Source organism: Paramisgurnus dabryanus, chromosome 19, assembly GCF_030506205.2.
Source record: "Paramisgurnus dabryanus chromosome 19, PD_genome_1.1, whole genome shotgun sequence".
Classification (NCBI taxonomy): domain Eukaryota; kingdom Metazoa; phylum Chordata; class Actinopteri; order Cypriniformes; family Cobitidae; genus Paramisgurnus; species Paramisgurnus dabryanus.
This window is the reverse complement of record NC_133355.1, coordinates 18,150,932-18,165,595: the sequence shown is the minus strand read 5'-3', so window position 1 is coordinate 18,165,595 and position 14,664 is coordinate 18,150,932. Positions and strand designations below refer to the sequence as shown.

At 38.2% G+C, this 14,664-nt stretch overlaps 1 protein-coding gene across 1 annotated transcript in view; it reads right to left on the bottom strand.

Annotated features, from left to right (window-relative positions):
* adgrb2 (adhesion G protein-coupled receptor B2) overlaps positions 1–14,664 on the bottom strand; it is a 363,394-nt gene that overhangs the window by 109,797 nt on the left and 238,933 nt on the right. The window contains exons 14-16 of the mRNA XM_065292273.2: positions 10,734–10,809; positions 8,957–9,059; positions 2,064–2,107 (exon numbers count right to left, since the gene is read on the bottom strand). Of these exons, the coding sequence (XP_065148345.1) occupies positions 2,064–2,107; positions 8,957–9,059; positions 10,734–10,809 (223 nt within the window). The remainder of the gene's footprint in view (positions 1–2,063; positions 2,108–8,956; positions 9,060–10,733; positions 10,810–14,664) is intronic.

The window sequence follows — 14,664 nt, the reverse complement described above, 5'->3', positions numbered from 1 at the left end:
CTTTGTCTATGTTTAGCATGAGGAATCCAACTCTTTAACAGTTTTAATAAGTCAGAATGCAAAAAATTGCTTTAAATCCCCCCCAAACAAATAAGAGATTTTTTTCACAGCCTTCTATGCTCAATATTAGTGTAGGGCACTGTATGAAGTTCTAATTCTTTTGGCAATATGGTTACAGTATAATCTCCCCATAAGCGTCCGATTATAAATAAAGGGCATATGTTTTTCCATCCACTGTTTGGATTTATAATAGCGATAAAATCTCTATATCTCACTGCATTTTAATCATACGAGTGCATTCATCTCTGAATGATTTGGAATGTAATTTGGAGGGAGAGGTAATCAGGTTTTGCGTTAATTGACTTTGCGGCCCGCAGATAGAAGGGGTTTTCTGCTTCAGTAATTTTCCTGTCTAGCCAGGTCTGCATGTTGCCGTGCCGACCACCTCCTGCTGTATTAATGATGCGTGAGGCGTGCTGTGTCAGTGGGGTGTTGCACAAAGGGAAATAGTTGCTCAACCAAGTGGGACGGAGATGCCATCGTTTCACAGGTACATTTTCTGAGCAGTCCAAATGGAGCAACACAATGCATTTATAATTGACCATGCTTGCAGTGCGTGAATATAGATGGCTTGGTTGATTATACAGTACATATCGCAAGCGATATCCATAAAATATTCCAGTAGGTCTGATCGACAGCAGCATCCGACTGTATCAGTGGGTGGACCATTTATTGGTTCCTATAAGAACAATACATCACTAATTTGAATGCAATTAATTCTGCTCAACATTGCCATTACAACTAATGTTGCTCCTGTCACCTCAAATCAGTATGCACATTGTAAATGAATGACTGCCAATCTGAATGTATTTTGTATGCAGTTCTCTCTCTTTTTCTCTCTGTTCTTCTTGTTTTATTCCCGTTCCCTCTCACCTTCTTTATGCCGCTACAGAAACTCTTTTGTATCGTCTCCCTGATATAAACAAACTCGGAGCGCAGATGTTTTCCCGACACAAATACAAACAGTGCGTGAACTAGAATACATGCAGCGCTCTCAAAGCTCCTAAATAAACAGCCACAAAGGCACAACCAAAGCATAACATTGCATCACCAAAAGCTAAAGATGTATACTAAAAAAACAGCTGCTTGACAAAATTGATATTTGCATGTGTTTAGGCAAGGACACTGTTAATAGGAAGTTCTACCAGCAGGGGGAGCTTTAAGAACCAGGACTACCAACTACTGTATCTGTGTTGAAAATATACAGTAGGCTACTGTGTAAAAGTGTTAGGCCACCACCACCAACTTTGTTGTTTTTGTTGTTAAAGTCCATCCATATAAATTTTCACTCTTTTTATTAAGATACAAACAATAAATACAGGAAATATGTACACAAAATAAATGTCTTCTTCACGGCACGAAAGATATCTTGAGTTTTTTGAGGAAGTCATTTGATTAGAAGGATTTAATTTTATTTAGTTGTAAGAGATCCTACAGTTGCCTGCTATTGCTGAAGTGGAAGAGGAGTTTACCCTAAATGCTTGACACTTCAGCTTATACTTCTATACTGTTTTTAATACTACATATACATTTCCTGTATTTTCTGGTTGTAGTCTAATAAAGAGACTGAGAAATAATTATATATGATCACTATACAATTGCAAAAACAATAAATCTAATGGTGGCGTATTGGCCTAAGACTTTTGCACAGTACTGTACATGTTTAAAAGCTCTTGTCATGATAGTCGTCAGGCAATTGGATGGGATCGTACTGAAAGACAACCAAATCATGAGCTTCAAGTCATCATGTCTTGAAAACGGGGAATTGTGTGACAGATTTTCACTTTGATGCTTGAGGTATCTGTATCTCAACTTGCTAATTTCATTATAACAGTGTCACAAACTTGATCAACTTTACCTTTTGATTGTTCAGCAAATATCAACACTGACACCAAATCATTCTCATTGAGTGACAAGCAAATTTAGACAGCCGAGTGAAAATGATATTGTGTGTATAATAGTGTGTGTATGCGTGTGTGCGTAGGGAGAAGTGAATGACTTACGGGTTTTCATAGTCCCAGACGACACACTGAGGATCCACTGTACCCTTTGTGAAGAAAAGAGAAAAATAAATAGTTAAAAACAAGGCAAAAACAGATGAAAGGCAAATATTAGAATTATTAAGCTAATATAGCAATATTTAAAATTCCCCAAAATCCTATACTGAATAAATTGTTAATATTTGCTTTAATATGCAAATATTATGCAAGGGTGTACAGACCGTTTCATCGGGCGCACGTGCGGTGACGCGATAAGCGTCTGATCTAAACTTTACATCCGGTTTCTGTTTGTTTAATGTTCTGACTTGTTGCTGAAATGGAACTCTTAAACAAATACCTCGTCGAAAATAACAAATGTTTTGGGTTCCTATGTAATCTACATGTTTATTTTGCTTGTTATATAAATAAACTATTTTTAAAGGACTTTGTTGTTACCTATTCTTCTCAGAGTTTACCGGAAGTTACGGGATGACCACGAAAGCTGCGCGTTTATGTTGTTACTGCTGAAACCGTCTATCCATTTCTAAACTATTGTTTGAACATAACTGCGTGTCAACAATGTGTATAAACAACCTCCCCATTATAATATAAGGGTTTTTCCCTCCTAGGACTTTTTTTACTTCCCCGGCTAAAAAGTCCGGGGGGGGGGGGGGGGGGTTCCTAGGGGGTTTTTCAACCAGGGGAGGCAGCCTTCTTGGGCTTAACCCTCTGGGGTCTAAGGGGTTTTTAGGGCCCTGGGGAAGTTTTGACCTGCACTGACATTTGTGCTTTTTTCAGTTGCTTGAAAACATATTAATGGCAAAAGTCTCATAACACTGTGTTCATCACAAACTGGGCTACAATATCATATAATCAACATGTATGTACATGTTTGTATTTTTGAGAGAAAAATGTTTATGCGTGGTTTTTGAAAAAGCAAAATTTTTAAGTCACTGATATAACTCCACAAAACTCATTCCAAACATGTTTTCCCAAGACTTTCCAAACAGGATCTAGTAGTCTAGAGTTTATTCTTCAAAATGATGTGAAAATCATATGGCCTACTCAATCACATAAAGCAATGCATTGATTTACAATTTCTAAGACACTTTTGCTTGGTAAAGGCTGTATGCGTGGAGGCGGGAAAGCTCCTGAATAATCAGTGATTGACAGCTGAGAGACATAAGAGTTGAATAATGAGCCACTAATGAGCCATGTGGGGATGTTCAACAGGAATGTAACCCTCAGTAAAACCATGATCAGGTTTACTTTTCAATACAATGTAAACACACACACACACACACACACACACACACACACACACACACACACACACACACACACACACACACACTATATATATATATATTTCTATTGAAATATTTTCTATTAATATCACAATTATAAGTTACCTTTTAAAAACCATAGTAGCCTAATCATGGTAAAGGTACTGTTTGGCCATCATAAAGTGAACACAGGGTTTGTGTTTGGTTGGCCAGCGAGAGGTTTACTTTTGTGCAGTAAAAAGCTCAAAAGAACAACTGCCTATCGTTGTCTGGACTCCTATTTGTGTTTTTGTAATCATTATAGTAGAAACACAACCAGGGACACGCATGATAAACTTATCAATGTTTGTTTACAGCCGCCGCCATTACCTCACGTGTTGATCATGAAAGCAGTGAATGTGTGCACATGCGAGTGATACTGTGTTTAATAAACTTGCTGTGCGGAGATATGCGCTTAGACGCAACTAAATAAGGATTGTACTGTTTGCAATCGCGTATTTTATAAGAATACCAAAAAGCGCGTCGAGTTTCCTGACTCGCGTGTTTGTGTATGTGCGTTCCCGTCGCCTCAGCTGTTTGACGGAAGACAAAGAAAACACTCGCGTCTGGAGATACTGACACACATCCGCAAGTAAATAAGGATTTATATGTCGGACATCGATCCCGTCACACTGACGAAGCACACACACTCGCGTCTGTCTGGAGATTTAGGCGCGAGTAAACAAGTATGTGATGTGTGTAATCGCATCTTTTATAATGATACCACAAAGCGCTTCAAATATGAGGCATTGTGTGTTTGTGTGTGCGTTTGGACGTCGATCGAGTCACACTCGCGTCTGGAGATAACTTTAGTTACAGTCACGAGTAAACAAGTATATGTCATGTTTCCAGCACTCGGATTAAAACTCATTCACAGCAGTGAATGGCTGCAGAGACGGAATGTCCATTGACTGTGGGGTTGCCTAATGAATATGGATGATCTCTGCTCTTCTCTTCAATGGAGCGGGGCGTGGCTCATTATAGATAATGAAGCAACAGAAGAAAGACGGTACATCTCTCTCTTCTAATACAGTTAACAACGAATTACAATATTTGTTTTCGATTTCACTTACATCTTCCAAAAGCAGACATTCCAAGCATTATGTAGACATTTATCTTTTGTTTATATGACAAATATTCGTTAAGTTAGAGTTAATTTTTCTGACGTGTTTCTGAAAGGACTTCACTGAGGGAGAGAGAACAAAACGCGCATCATGTTTATTTTCTTAATTTTGCGAAAAGCACAACATGCTGTTTTTATTGGGAGTGGACAGAAAAAAACTAGACAATTTAACGTTTTAAATGATGTTTAAATCATATCTGTATGTCAAAAATCAGCAGAGTTATCTAAGTCTCTTTGGGGAGTGATCGAAAAATAAAGAGTTTGCGGCGCCCGCGCCGCAGCCGACCCCAGAGTGTTAACTAAGCACCCTCTTCTTTACGTTACCTTAGTAATACGCACGCTTATATTGTTGATTCATAGCCGCAGCAAATTTAGCTGCTTGTGCTATCGTGTATTATGTTGTGCTATCTGTCAATTTTCTGTGCTTTTCACTGCTTCTATTAATGTAAAGCTGCTTTGAAACAATCACCAATTGTGGAAAGTACTATATAAATAAAATTTAATTGAATATAAATACACCCACAACTTTTTTAATCCACATAAATTAATAATATTTAGATTAAAGGTACAATTTGTAAAATATTTGCAGTAAAATAACCAAAAACCACTAGGCCAGTGTTATATATATATTGTTCAACGGATTACTTACAATATCTCTAATGTTTTCAACTACCTGTAAATTGTGAGAAAATTGGCATTCTAAACAGTGACATGGGGCAGTGCAGTCGCCTGTCAATGATGTTAATATCCACGTGACGTATTGTTACCGCCTTTACTGATGTAAAAAGCACATGAAAACAGCATTGTGGACAAATGCGGAAGTAAGTGTATAGCGTAAGGCAGGCTACCCACTTGTTTATGGACTACGATTACATAAGCGAACGGGCCAATCAAACGACCCAATAATAGAAGAGAGAAAGAAGAAGAGAGAAAGAAGAAGGATCAATATCGGTGTTGCATTATCTGGATGGAGAGAGCTTCGCAACAACTTTCAACTAGACTTTCAACAGAGATGCTGACCTTGCTTGTGTTTTACACAACAGGTGAGTTGTTTTGATTCGTAACCCTTCAAAAATGCTATTATATCGATCACAAGATTAGTTTAGAGTGTAATCAATGCGTCTTCCTGCGGACGATATAATGCACATCAAGACGTATTATACTGCAATCTAACAATGCAACATTCAATGGTGTCATGTCAAAATGGTCATTTTCAAACACTAAATCCAGTATTGGGTAGAGTTTGTTACTGTAAATCATAACCTCACAATAAAAAATGTACTTTCCATACATATTATGTGAAAAATAACTGTAGATTGTAAGTTTGTTGATTATTTCTGTGCTGTGTTAACACACCATGGAATTGGACTAATACTGTACCATCTATGACTAACAATTTACACGAAACCTTACATAATGATAGTGTTAACTTGATTTCTCGTTCCTGCCTGACTGATGGCCATCAGCGGTTGAGTTAAAGACAAAAAATCCCATCATTCCACACTGCTTTAGAGCATCATTAATCTACATCGTTGTTATTGTTTTGATCATGAACTCTGGCGGCAGATTCTACAAATTGCACCTTAAGGCCATTTTAATTTTCTTATCAGTGTGATGTCACATTGCTTAAGTCCCGCCCATGATTGCTGACAGACACTGCTGAATTAGCATAATTTCCACCCTGATTGAGTTGTGCAGTGTGCGCCATTGTCTCCATGTTGGAGCAGCTCCCACCCAAATAGGGGCATTGGCATGTTTAAATAAATAATACGTAGAAAGGGGCATAATATGTCCCTTTGATACAGATAATTAGTTTTTGCAATGCTTTTCAGATTAAACCATATCGATATTCATATCCCTCACTAAAAGCATCTTAAAGTCACGTGACATTATGCGATAATGTAATCCACAGTATAGAAGCATTTGTTGTCTGTGACGAGGCAGAGATTATACATATGCATGAGATGAACGACAAAAGACCCCCATCTATAAATTCAACCCTTTATTAGTTCCACAGCCCACATCACACTGAAGATGATTCATTACAAAGACTAATTTTTGATTCAGTGATTCGTGAGAATCTGGGCTGATGCCCCCTCTTTGTGCCCAGCGAGAGGCTGTAATCAGGGTTCAGTGGTGCATGGCTGAGCGAACAGCTCATTATTGATTCATCAGTGAATCGACTGGTATAATTGACTAATCTGTCTCAGCTCAAGTTATGCCTATTATCTCTTTTTACGAAGACAGTGTTGGGTGCAAGAACATCCGGTCCGATGGGATCTCATAACCTAACTGATGATCATCACTGACCTTCAGAGGTTTAACAGACTCTCGAGACCTCCCGCTACGGATCGCTAAATCAGACAGCAATTACGTCTCCTTATTTTCTTTTTAGTTAGGTTGGAGCAGCAAAACTTTCACAAAAAAAACTCCATTCCCAAATGGATAGGCAATGCCAAACACTGCCTAACCTGGCCGCAGTCTCCATCAAAGTGACCCAGGAGTAGCTTTCGGCACGGCATACTGTAGTTAATCGATCAGCCTAGTACAAACTGTGTTATACGTCTGTCTAACATTTGTTAAACCTAACTCTAACTGTCCAGGGTGGATATATGCCACTGTATTTCAGTCCCAATGGCTCATATATGGCAGCATGTAACTTGCTAGCTCATATGGAGCACAAACAGATGGCTCTCATTCATAATAAGAACAAATGAACATCACAGATGGTAAACGAAACAAACAAAACGCATATTTGAATACATCAATTTAATCTGACACTCAATGAATGATAGACGAGCGCATTCGGAGATCAATAACCGAGTGCAGTTTTAGCTGTGACTCATAGATGCTATTGAATGGGGAGAAGCGCAGGCCAATGAGAGAGCAAACACGCAGCTGGAGTTCAACGCCTCTATTTCCCAGCAGCCTCTGGGGGTCAGGACGGTTCAGGAAGTCTGTCTCAGAGCATCTGTCCGCATGGAGAGGACAAGTCCCAACGCTACCGCCTCCCCACATTCCAAAGATCTGTGGCCAGGGTGCAGGGGCACAATCTGGACACCGGCCCCTGCCAAGGTCCTTTGCGCACAGCTGGGACCACCCAGAACCCCAACTGAACAGGGCACAGCCTTAGTATGCTGTGCTGCGGGCATACACACCCATAGGTAACATAGATCACAGATGAGATCTCTTTAATATCAGCTTATATAAATCAACCTTTAGATGTATGATAAAAGATCACTGCAATGCCAAGATATGAAAATATGCTCAGAAATATCAATATGAATAAACATGTTTTTAGTAAATTTTATATGAAAAGCTCAAATGCAAAAGCAGCTATATGCCGCAAAGACAGTCGAATGTGTTAAATAGCAAAGCAAATGACTAAAGTGACATTTGTGAAAATAAGGCATTGCAATTAAAGTGAAATTACTGAACCTAAACACAAGAGTCTGATAAAAAAAGCTCATTTAGGAGAAAACATGTCAGATGCACAGGGTTTTGCATCTGTGCTCCTTATAGCAGATTACCATAGCTAATTTCATAGCTCCACACTCCATGGTTTCATTTATTTCTTTATTATTTTCCCTAATAATTTTAGACGATTCTTAAATAAAACATGACTGAGAACTCTCCTAAGCTATAAAAGAGATATGAACGCTCACAAAAACATTCATGCATCACGTCCACTTTCCCAAAACTCTATGAAGAAGACAGCAGGTAAAGGTTGCCATGGCGACTCGGGAACGAATTATAATGGCTGTGTTCTTCGCCGAGCTGATATCTGCACTAATGCACAATCCAATCTGAAGGTTCCACATTTTGCATAAATCCTTACGGGGATATTTTTATTACTTTTTCCCACATAAAAAACCTGAGAAGCTTTATGTGCAGTACTTTATGTCCTGTATATTTAGCGGTTGTTAGAGATGTACTATTCATAATAGAAGATTATTAATAGAGGGTCATCCTAACCAGAACTATCTTTCATGCCTGATTATAGTGCTGAAATAGACTCTATGCTTGTGGGCTGCTCTCTGCCTGCTGTGCTGTCTCTTAGGTACAATACGATCTTTGGGCAATTTGTCAACCTTAGTGGACAAACAGCATTTACAGCTTGTAAATAATGGTGCAGCTACAACACAAAGGAGATATATGAGAAGTCATATGAAATAACTATTGATGTTAGAAATTATAGCACTGAAAGGTCACAAAAACTATCTTACCATGGTACTGTCGCTTTAAATACGATCTTCAAAACACGCTGCTTAGTGGTGATTTAATTTGAGCGCTATTATGTATTGAAATATTACTCTATATAGTCATATATCATAATAAAGAGCTTCAGTTATATGCTTAAAGTATTTCATAAATATACAGTGATGCATGGCACAGTATGCATATCTTTAGAGTCGTGTTATTTAATATTAATAGCAGTTAAAATATGTATGAAGGTATGTGGTACTTACGTTAAGCAAAGGGGCGAGCTCTACTGATACCAGCGGCTCGGTGGGCTTCGGTAAAGGACGCACCGTCACTGTCAGTATCTTTGAGCTGATCACAAATGGATCTCTGAAAGAAAGAGAGGGATCGTCAGATCCAAAGCGAATGATAGTTCATGACAAAGCATGATACAGTACAGTATGTTTGGCTTGGGTGCCAGGGTGTTTTAGGACATCATGAAACAGTACAGGACAGGACAGGATGGGGATATATGTATTGGTCCCTGAGGGAAATAAACATAAAATGGTACAGAAACAGAAAATACCAAAAAACTATATACAGTTAAAATAATAATAATTATAACAAGGATAAACCACATTTAATATCCTATGCACTGCCATGCAATTTTGAACCACTCTATTCTGCAAAAATATCTATTTTTGGTCGATATGTGTGTGCTATTGAGAGGGAGGGAGGATGTCAACGTGTGTGTGTGTGTGTGTGTGTGTGTGTGTGTGTGTGTGTGTGTGTGTGTGTGTGTGTGTGTGTGTGTGTGTGTATATATATATATATATATATATATATATATATATATATATATATATGAATGTTAGGTCATAGGAAGTTACATCGTGTCACAAACAAATCGGGCAGGTTAGCAGGGATGTGTGCTCCTTGCAGAAAATTAATGAGCGGTAAGCTAGAAACAAACCAAAGCATTGATCATATACATATTCAACAAGCCCCATCACAATCAACGACACTTAACAACAATGACCTGGATACCAGAGGGAGAGAGAGAGAGAGAGAGAGAGAGAGAGAGAGAGAGAGAGAGAGAGAGAGAGAGAGAGAGAGAGAGAGAGAGAGAGAGAGAGAGAGAGACTTGTATTCTCATCAGGTTCGAGAGCTCTGCTTATAAAGTTTAGACAGTAAATTACAGACCCCAGTAGGGGTCAGCAGGACATGAAAGACACCTTTATGTGCCCCCTTGTGTCAGCTTCATGTATATGCACTGATTATAGTTTTCTCCTTTCCCTCAATACAAACTAGACAACAACTAGACATAATTTTCCACAATTTCTAATTGTGATTTTTGTTGACATCGAATACAAGTAAAACAGTGTGAATGCTTACTTTTATATTACTGTAAGAACCACATGGCAAAATATTACAGTATCCATGACAGTGAGATTAACAGGTCATTTATTTTAGGCACAGTACATAGACAGTTTGTTCTTTTTAGGTTAGCAGGCTAAAATAAGAGCAAAGGGCAGCCTGACACAAAAGTACAGTAAACCTACACTGTGACTTGAAAATGTAATGGTTTTAACCACTGTTAGAAGTACAGTACAGTATAAACTGTTGACCTCTCACCAGAACTTCACAGTTAAAGGTCCCAAACTTTAAACAAGCATCTTATTCATCCAAGCTCTTTTGTGCTAGAGATGAATCAGTCATAATAATTGTAACAACTTATCTTAGGGTTGAATTGAAAACCTGGACATGTTCTGATACGGCCATTAACATTCCTGCATGGTCAGTTGTACATTGACTTCGCTGGTGTCAGTCAAGTATAATCAAAAACTTCTTAAAACATCCAGGGTTAGAATATTTTAGCTTATATCTTAGCTTATAGCAACACATTCACACAAATGTTCCAGTCATTTCATAACTACACACTCCGGCTTTAAAAGACGTTTTCATTAACAGCTGTTCACAATAAAGTATGTCAATTTTAATATGCTCTGAAATGAATGGAAATGCGAAAAGATATGAAAGAAACACTCCAAATTCTGGTCTTACTTGGGTGGAGGCATGATGAGGCCGAGGGTGCGGTACAGGATTGCTCCAATGACAAAGTACGGCGTGTCATCGGATTCTACAAACAAAGCAAAGCATTTGAACAAAATTACTTTGTTTTGTGTTTACATGTATACTATTTACACCCACAAAGCTTTATGCTTGATTTTATTGGTCTCCAAATTTTCTCTTAAACATAAGTTACTCAATATTACCTTCCTATTTACAGAACTGTTGTGTAGAAGCAATCACATTTAGTGTCAGCCCTGAAATATCTCACTTGCTATGATCTATGATGTAGAGCCAAATCCCAGCCAAGATGATATTCAGTACCTGTCACTCTCATTTCACTTGTTGAAATTGCTTAAAGGTGCAAAAAATGCATTGATACAATATGTTAAATTGCTATTTGATCTCTACATAGAAGTTATGTGGCTTTATTAAGTGCAAAAATTATCCACAGAAGGTTTTACGTGTCCGTTTATGAGTGCGTTTACATACACAGTCTTACGCCGATTATGCTTAATAAACTGATAACACGTGGGGTCATGTAAACGCGTAAAGCGGTTTTCTTTAATCGGGAAAAGCCCATAAACAGCGTAAGCAAAAAACGATCGGCACAGGTTGTTTTTTGCTCATTACGCCGATTTCGCGTGGCATGTAAACACCTTAACCGGCTTTCTCACGGTTTTGTCCATGTGCGCATGTCTCCGCGTATGAAAGATAAACGTCACACGCGGAAGTAAGCGCAAAGTAACGCATAAAAGTCTCCGCTCGACTAAAGCAGTTGGCAGAGAAACTGTGAAAACAGAAGCTTATGTTACATTTACTAGTTCTGTAGACACGAGAAGAGATACAACAGTAAAGCTTAAGACAGATATGTCGTTGACTTTTTGAACGACTATTGTGTACTATAGGCGGTGACGTCACTGCCTGCGAGAAAACTGATAATTCTTCAAGTCCCATATAAACGCAGTTGTCTGCATAGCCGGCTTATTGATTTGCATGTAAACGCATGAAAACAGTTTTCTGTAATAAGCAGATTTTTGATAGTTATCCACTTATTCTGTGCATGTAAACGTACTCTATGATTTTTCCATAGAACGAAATGGGCTGTTTTTATCTTATTTGGAAGGGTCATGAATAATAATGTTGATCTTTGCTCTGATTGGCTGTTTCACGGTGAGGCTCATGTCAGTAGTTCACATTAGTTAACAGACCTTATATGTTTGAGCCTGTATCAGATGAATATATAGATTTTGAGGAATAATCAATTATTCAGAGATTGGAAATGCATCTGTTTCAGGTACAGATATGAAAACAATACTTTTTTTGCTTCTGCCCATATAACAGCATTTTGGACAACTAATCTGTGGGGTACTTTGTGCTAAAACTTGACAGACACATTCTAGACACAACTGAGACTTATATTACAGTACATCTCATAAAAATGGGCATACTGGTCATTTAAATATTTCTAATCATACCAAAACTTTCATCATAATTCATATTCAAATACAGTTACATTAATGCATTGGGCAGACACTGTTATCGAAAGCACCTTAAAGTGAATTTATTGTATCCATTTTATCAGTTTGTGTGTTCCCTGGGGATCGCACCCCAGCCTTCTAATGCAATTCTCGACCAGTTAAGCTTGATATGAATAAAATGTGTTTAATAATTTGAATTGTAATGCACATTCCTTCATCCAGCTGAGCGAGCCAAATAAAAGTAGACAAGATCACAGCAAGATTTAAGAGAAAACCTCTGCCCAGAGACCCGTAGTGCGTCTGGACAAAGCTTGACATTTAAAAGAAACAGAAAAGGGAGGGCACAGAGAGATATGACCACTGATTCTTCTCACATGCCATCTGTCCACTATTTCTCACTGGCTCTGTTCCTCCGTTTCGGCTTTTCATCTCATTTATTTTGTTCCCTCCTTTCCTTTTCCTCCATCAACATCATATGTTCTTTTTGTGAGACTCTATTTATTATGGATACCTTTATTCTCTATTCTTCCTCTCTCTCATTCAATTTCTCCTATTCTCTGAACATTACAGGCTTCCAGAAAGAGACTCGTCCCTGAGTAAATGATATCATATTTCACTGATGTAGAACATAAGCTGAGAGGGATACGAAGTATGAGTTAAAGCAATACAGTATACGATGATGTAGCAGGCCTCAAGTTTATAATTCATTGTTCTAATGTCTGTCCTCATGTGGCTTCGAAAGTTCTTTACTTTTCAGCTAACTGCAATTCAGTTTAAAGATTATTGTTTACTCACTTACCTTAAAGGAAAACACCAACATTTTCCAATATTTTACTATGTACTTACCTTAACATAGACAAATTAATACATACCTATCTTTTTCAATGAGTGGACTTATCTTTCTACAACGCAGCATGAATGTGTTAGCGTTTAGCCTAGCCCCATTCATTCCTTAGGATACAAACAGAGATGAATTAAGAAGCCACCAAACAAATCATTTTAATTTTTTTTTAATTTTGGGCCACCATACTTACTCGTGTAACTACTCTTGTAGGGAAATAGGGAAAACATGGAAGTGTTTGGTGGCTTCTAAATTCATCCCTGTTTGGAATCCTAAGGAATGAATGGGGCTAGGCTAAATGCTAATACATTCACAACGCGCAGTACAAAGATTAAGTGCACGCACTGAAAAAAGATAGGTATGTATTAAAGGGATAGTTCGGCCAAAAATTATATTAAACCCATGATTTTCTCACCCCCAAGCTGTCCATGTTGCATATGTCCATCGTTTTTCAGACAAACAAATTTTCGGATATTTTAGAAAATGTTTTAGATCTTTCAGTTGATTAAATGTGAAGTTACGGGGTCCACGACCTTCAAGTCCAAAAAAGTGCGTCCATCCTTCACAAATTAAATCCAAACGGCTCCAGGATGATAAACAAAGGTCTTCTGAGGGTAATCCGTGCGGTGTTGTTGTAGAAATATCCATATTTAAAACTTTATTAACGTAAATAACTACCTTCCAGTAGCGCCGCCATCTTAGTCGCGTCTGCATTCAGGATGAGAGCTTACGCAGCCTATGGAGGCTACTCTGCTGCTGCTCTGTGCCCCGCCCTCCGAATTTGTCATAAGTCACTAAGAAAAGTGCGTACACAACGCTAATACTGTACTCTCACCTGAATACAGATTAGTCTAAGATCCGCCATCTTAGACTCCTCTGTATTCAGGTGAGAGTATTAGCGTAGTGTACGCACTTTTCTTAGTGACTTATGACAAATTCGGAGGGCGGGGCACAGAGCAGCAGCAGAGTAGCCTCCATAGGCTGCGTAAGCTCTCATCCTGAATGCAGACGCGACTAAGGTGGCTACCGGAAGGTTTTATTTTCGTTAATAAAGTTTTAAATACGGATATTTCTACAACAACACCGCGCAGATTACCCTCAGAAGACCTTTGTTTATCATCCTGGAGCCATTTGGATTTATTTTGTGAAGGATGGACGCACTTTTTTGGACTTGAAGGTCGTGGACCCCGTAACTTCACATTTAATCAACTGAAAGATCTAAAACATTTTCTAAAATATCCGAAAATGTGTTTGTCTGAAAAACGATGGACATATGCAACTCGGACAGCTCGGGGGTCAGTAAATCATGGGTTTAATATCATTTTTGGCCGAACTATCCCTTTAATTATTCTAATTTGAGGTAAGAACATAGTAAAATATTGAAAATGTGGTGTTTTCCTTTAAATCTTTCTAAAACCAAAGTAAAGCATCTTGTGGCATTTCCGTAACAAGATAAAATTTAATTTCTAAGATGAACCAACAAGCAAAGCAAGTGAAATTGATTAAATCATGTAATCCCACCTTCCCAGCATGCACTGGGGTATGTAAAACATAAATGTTTGACATTTCCATTCATTAGGGGTTTAAATTTGATAACTTGCTG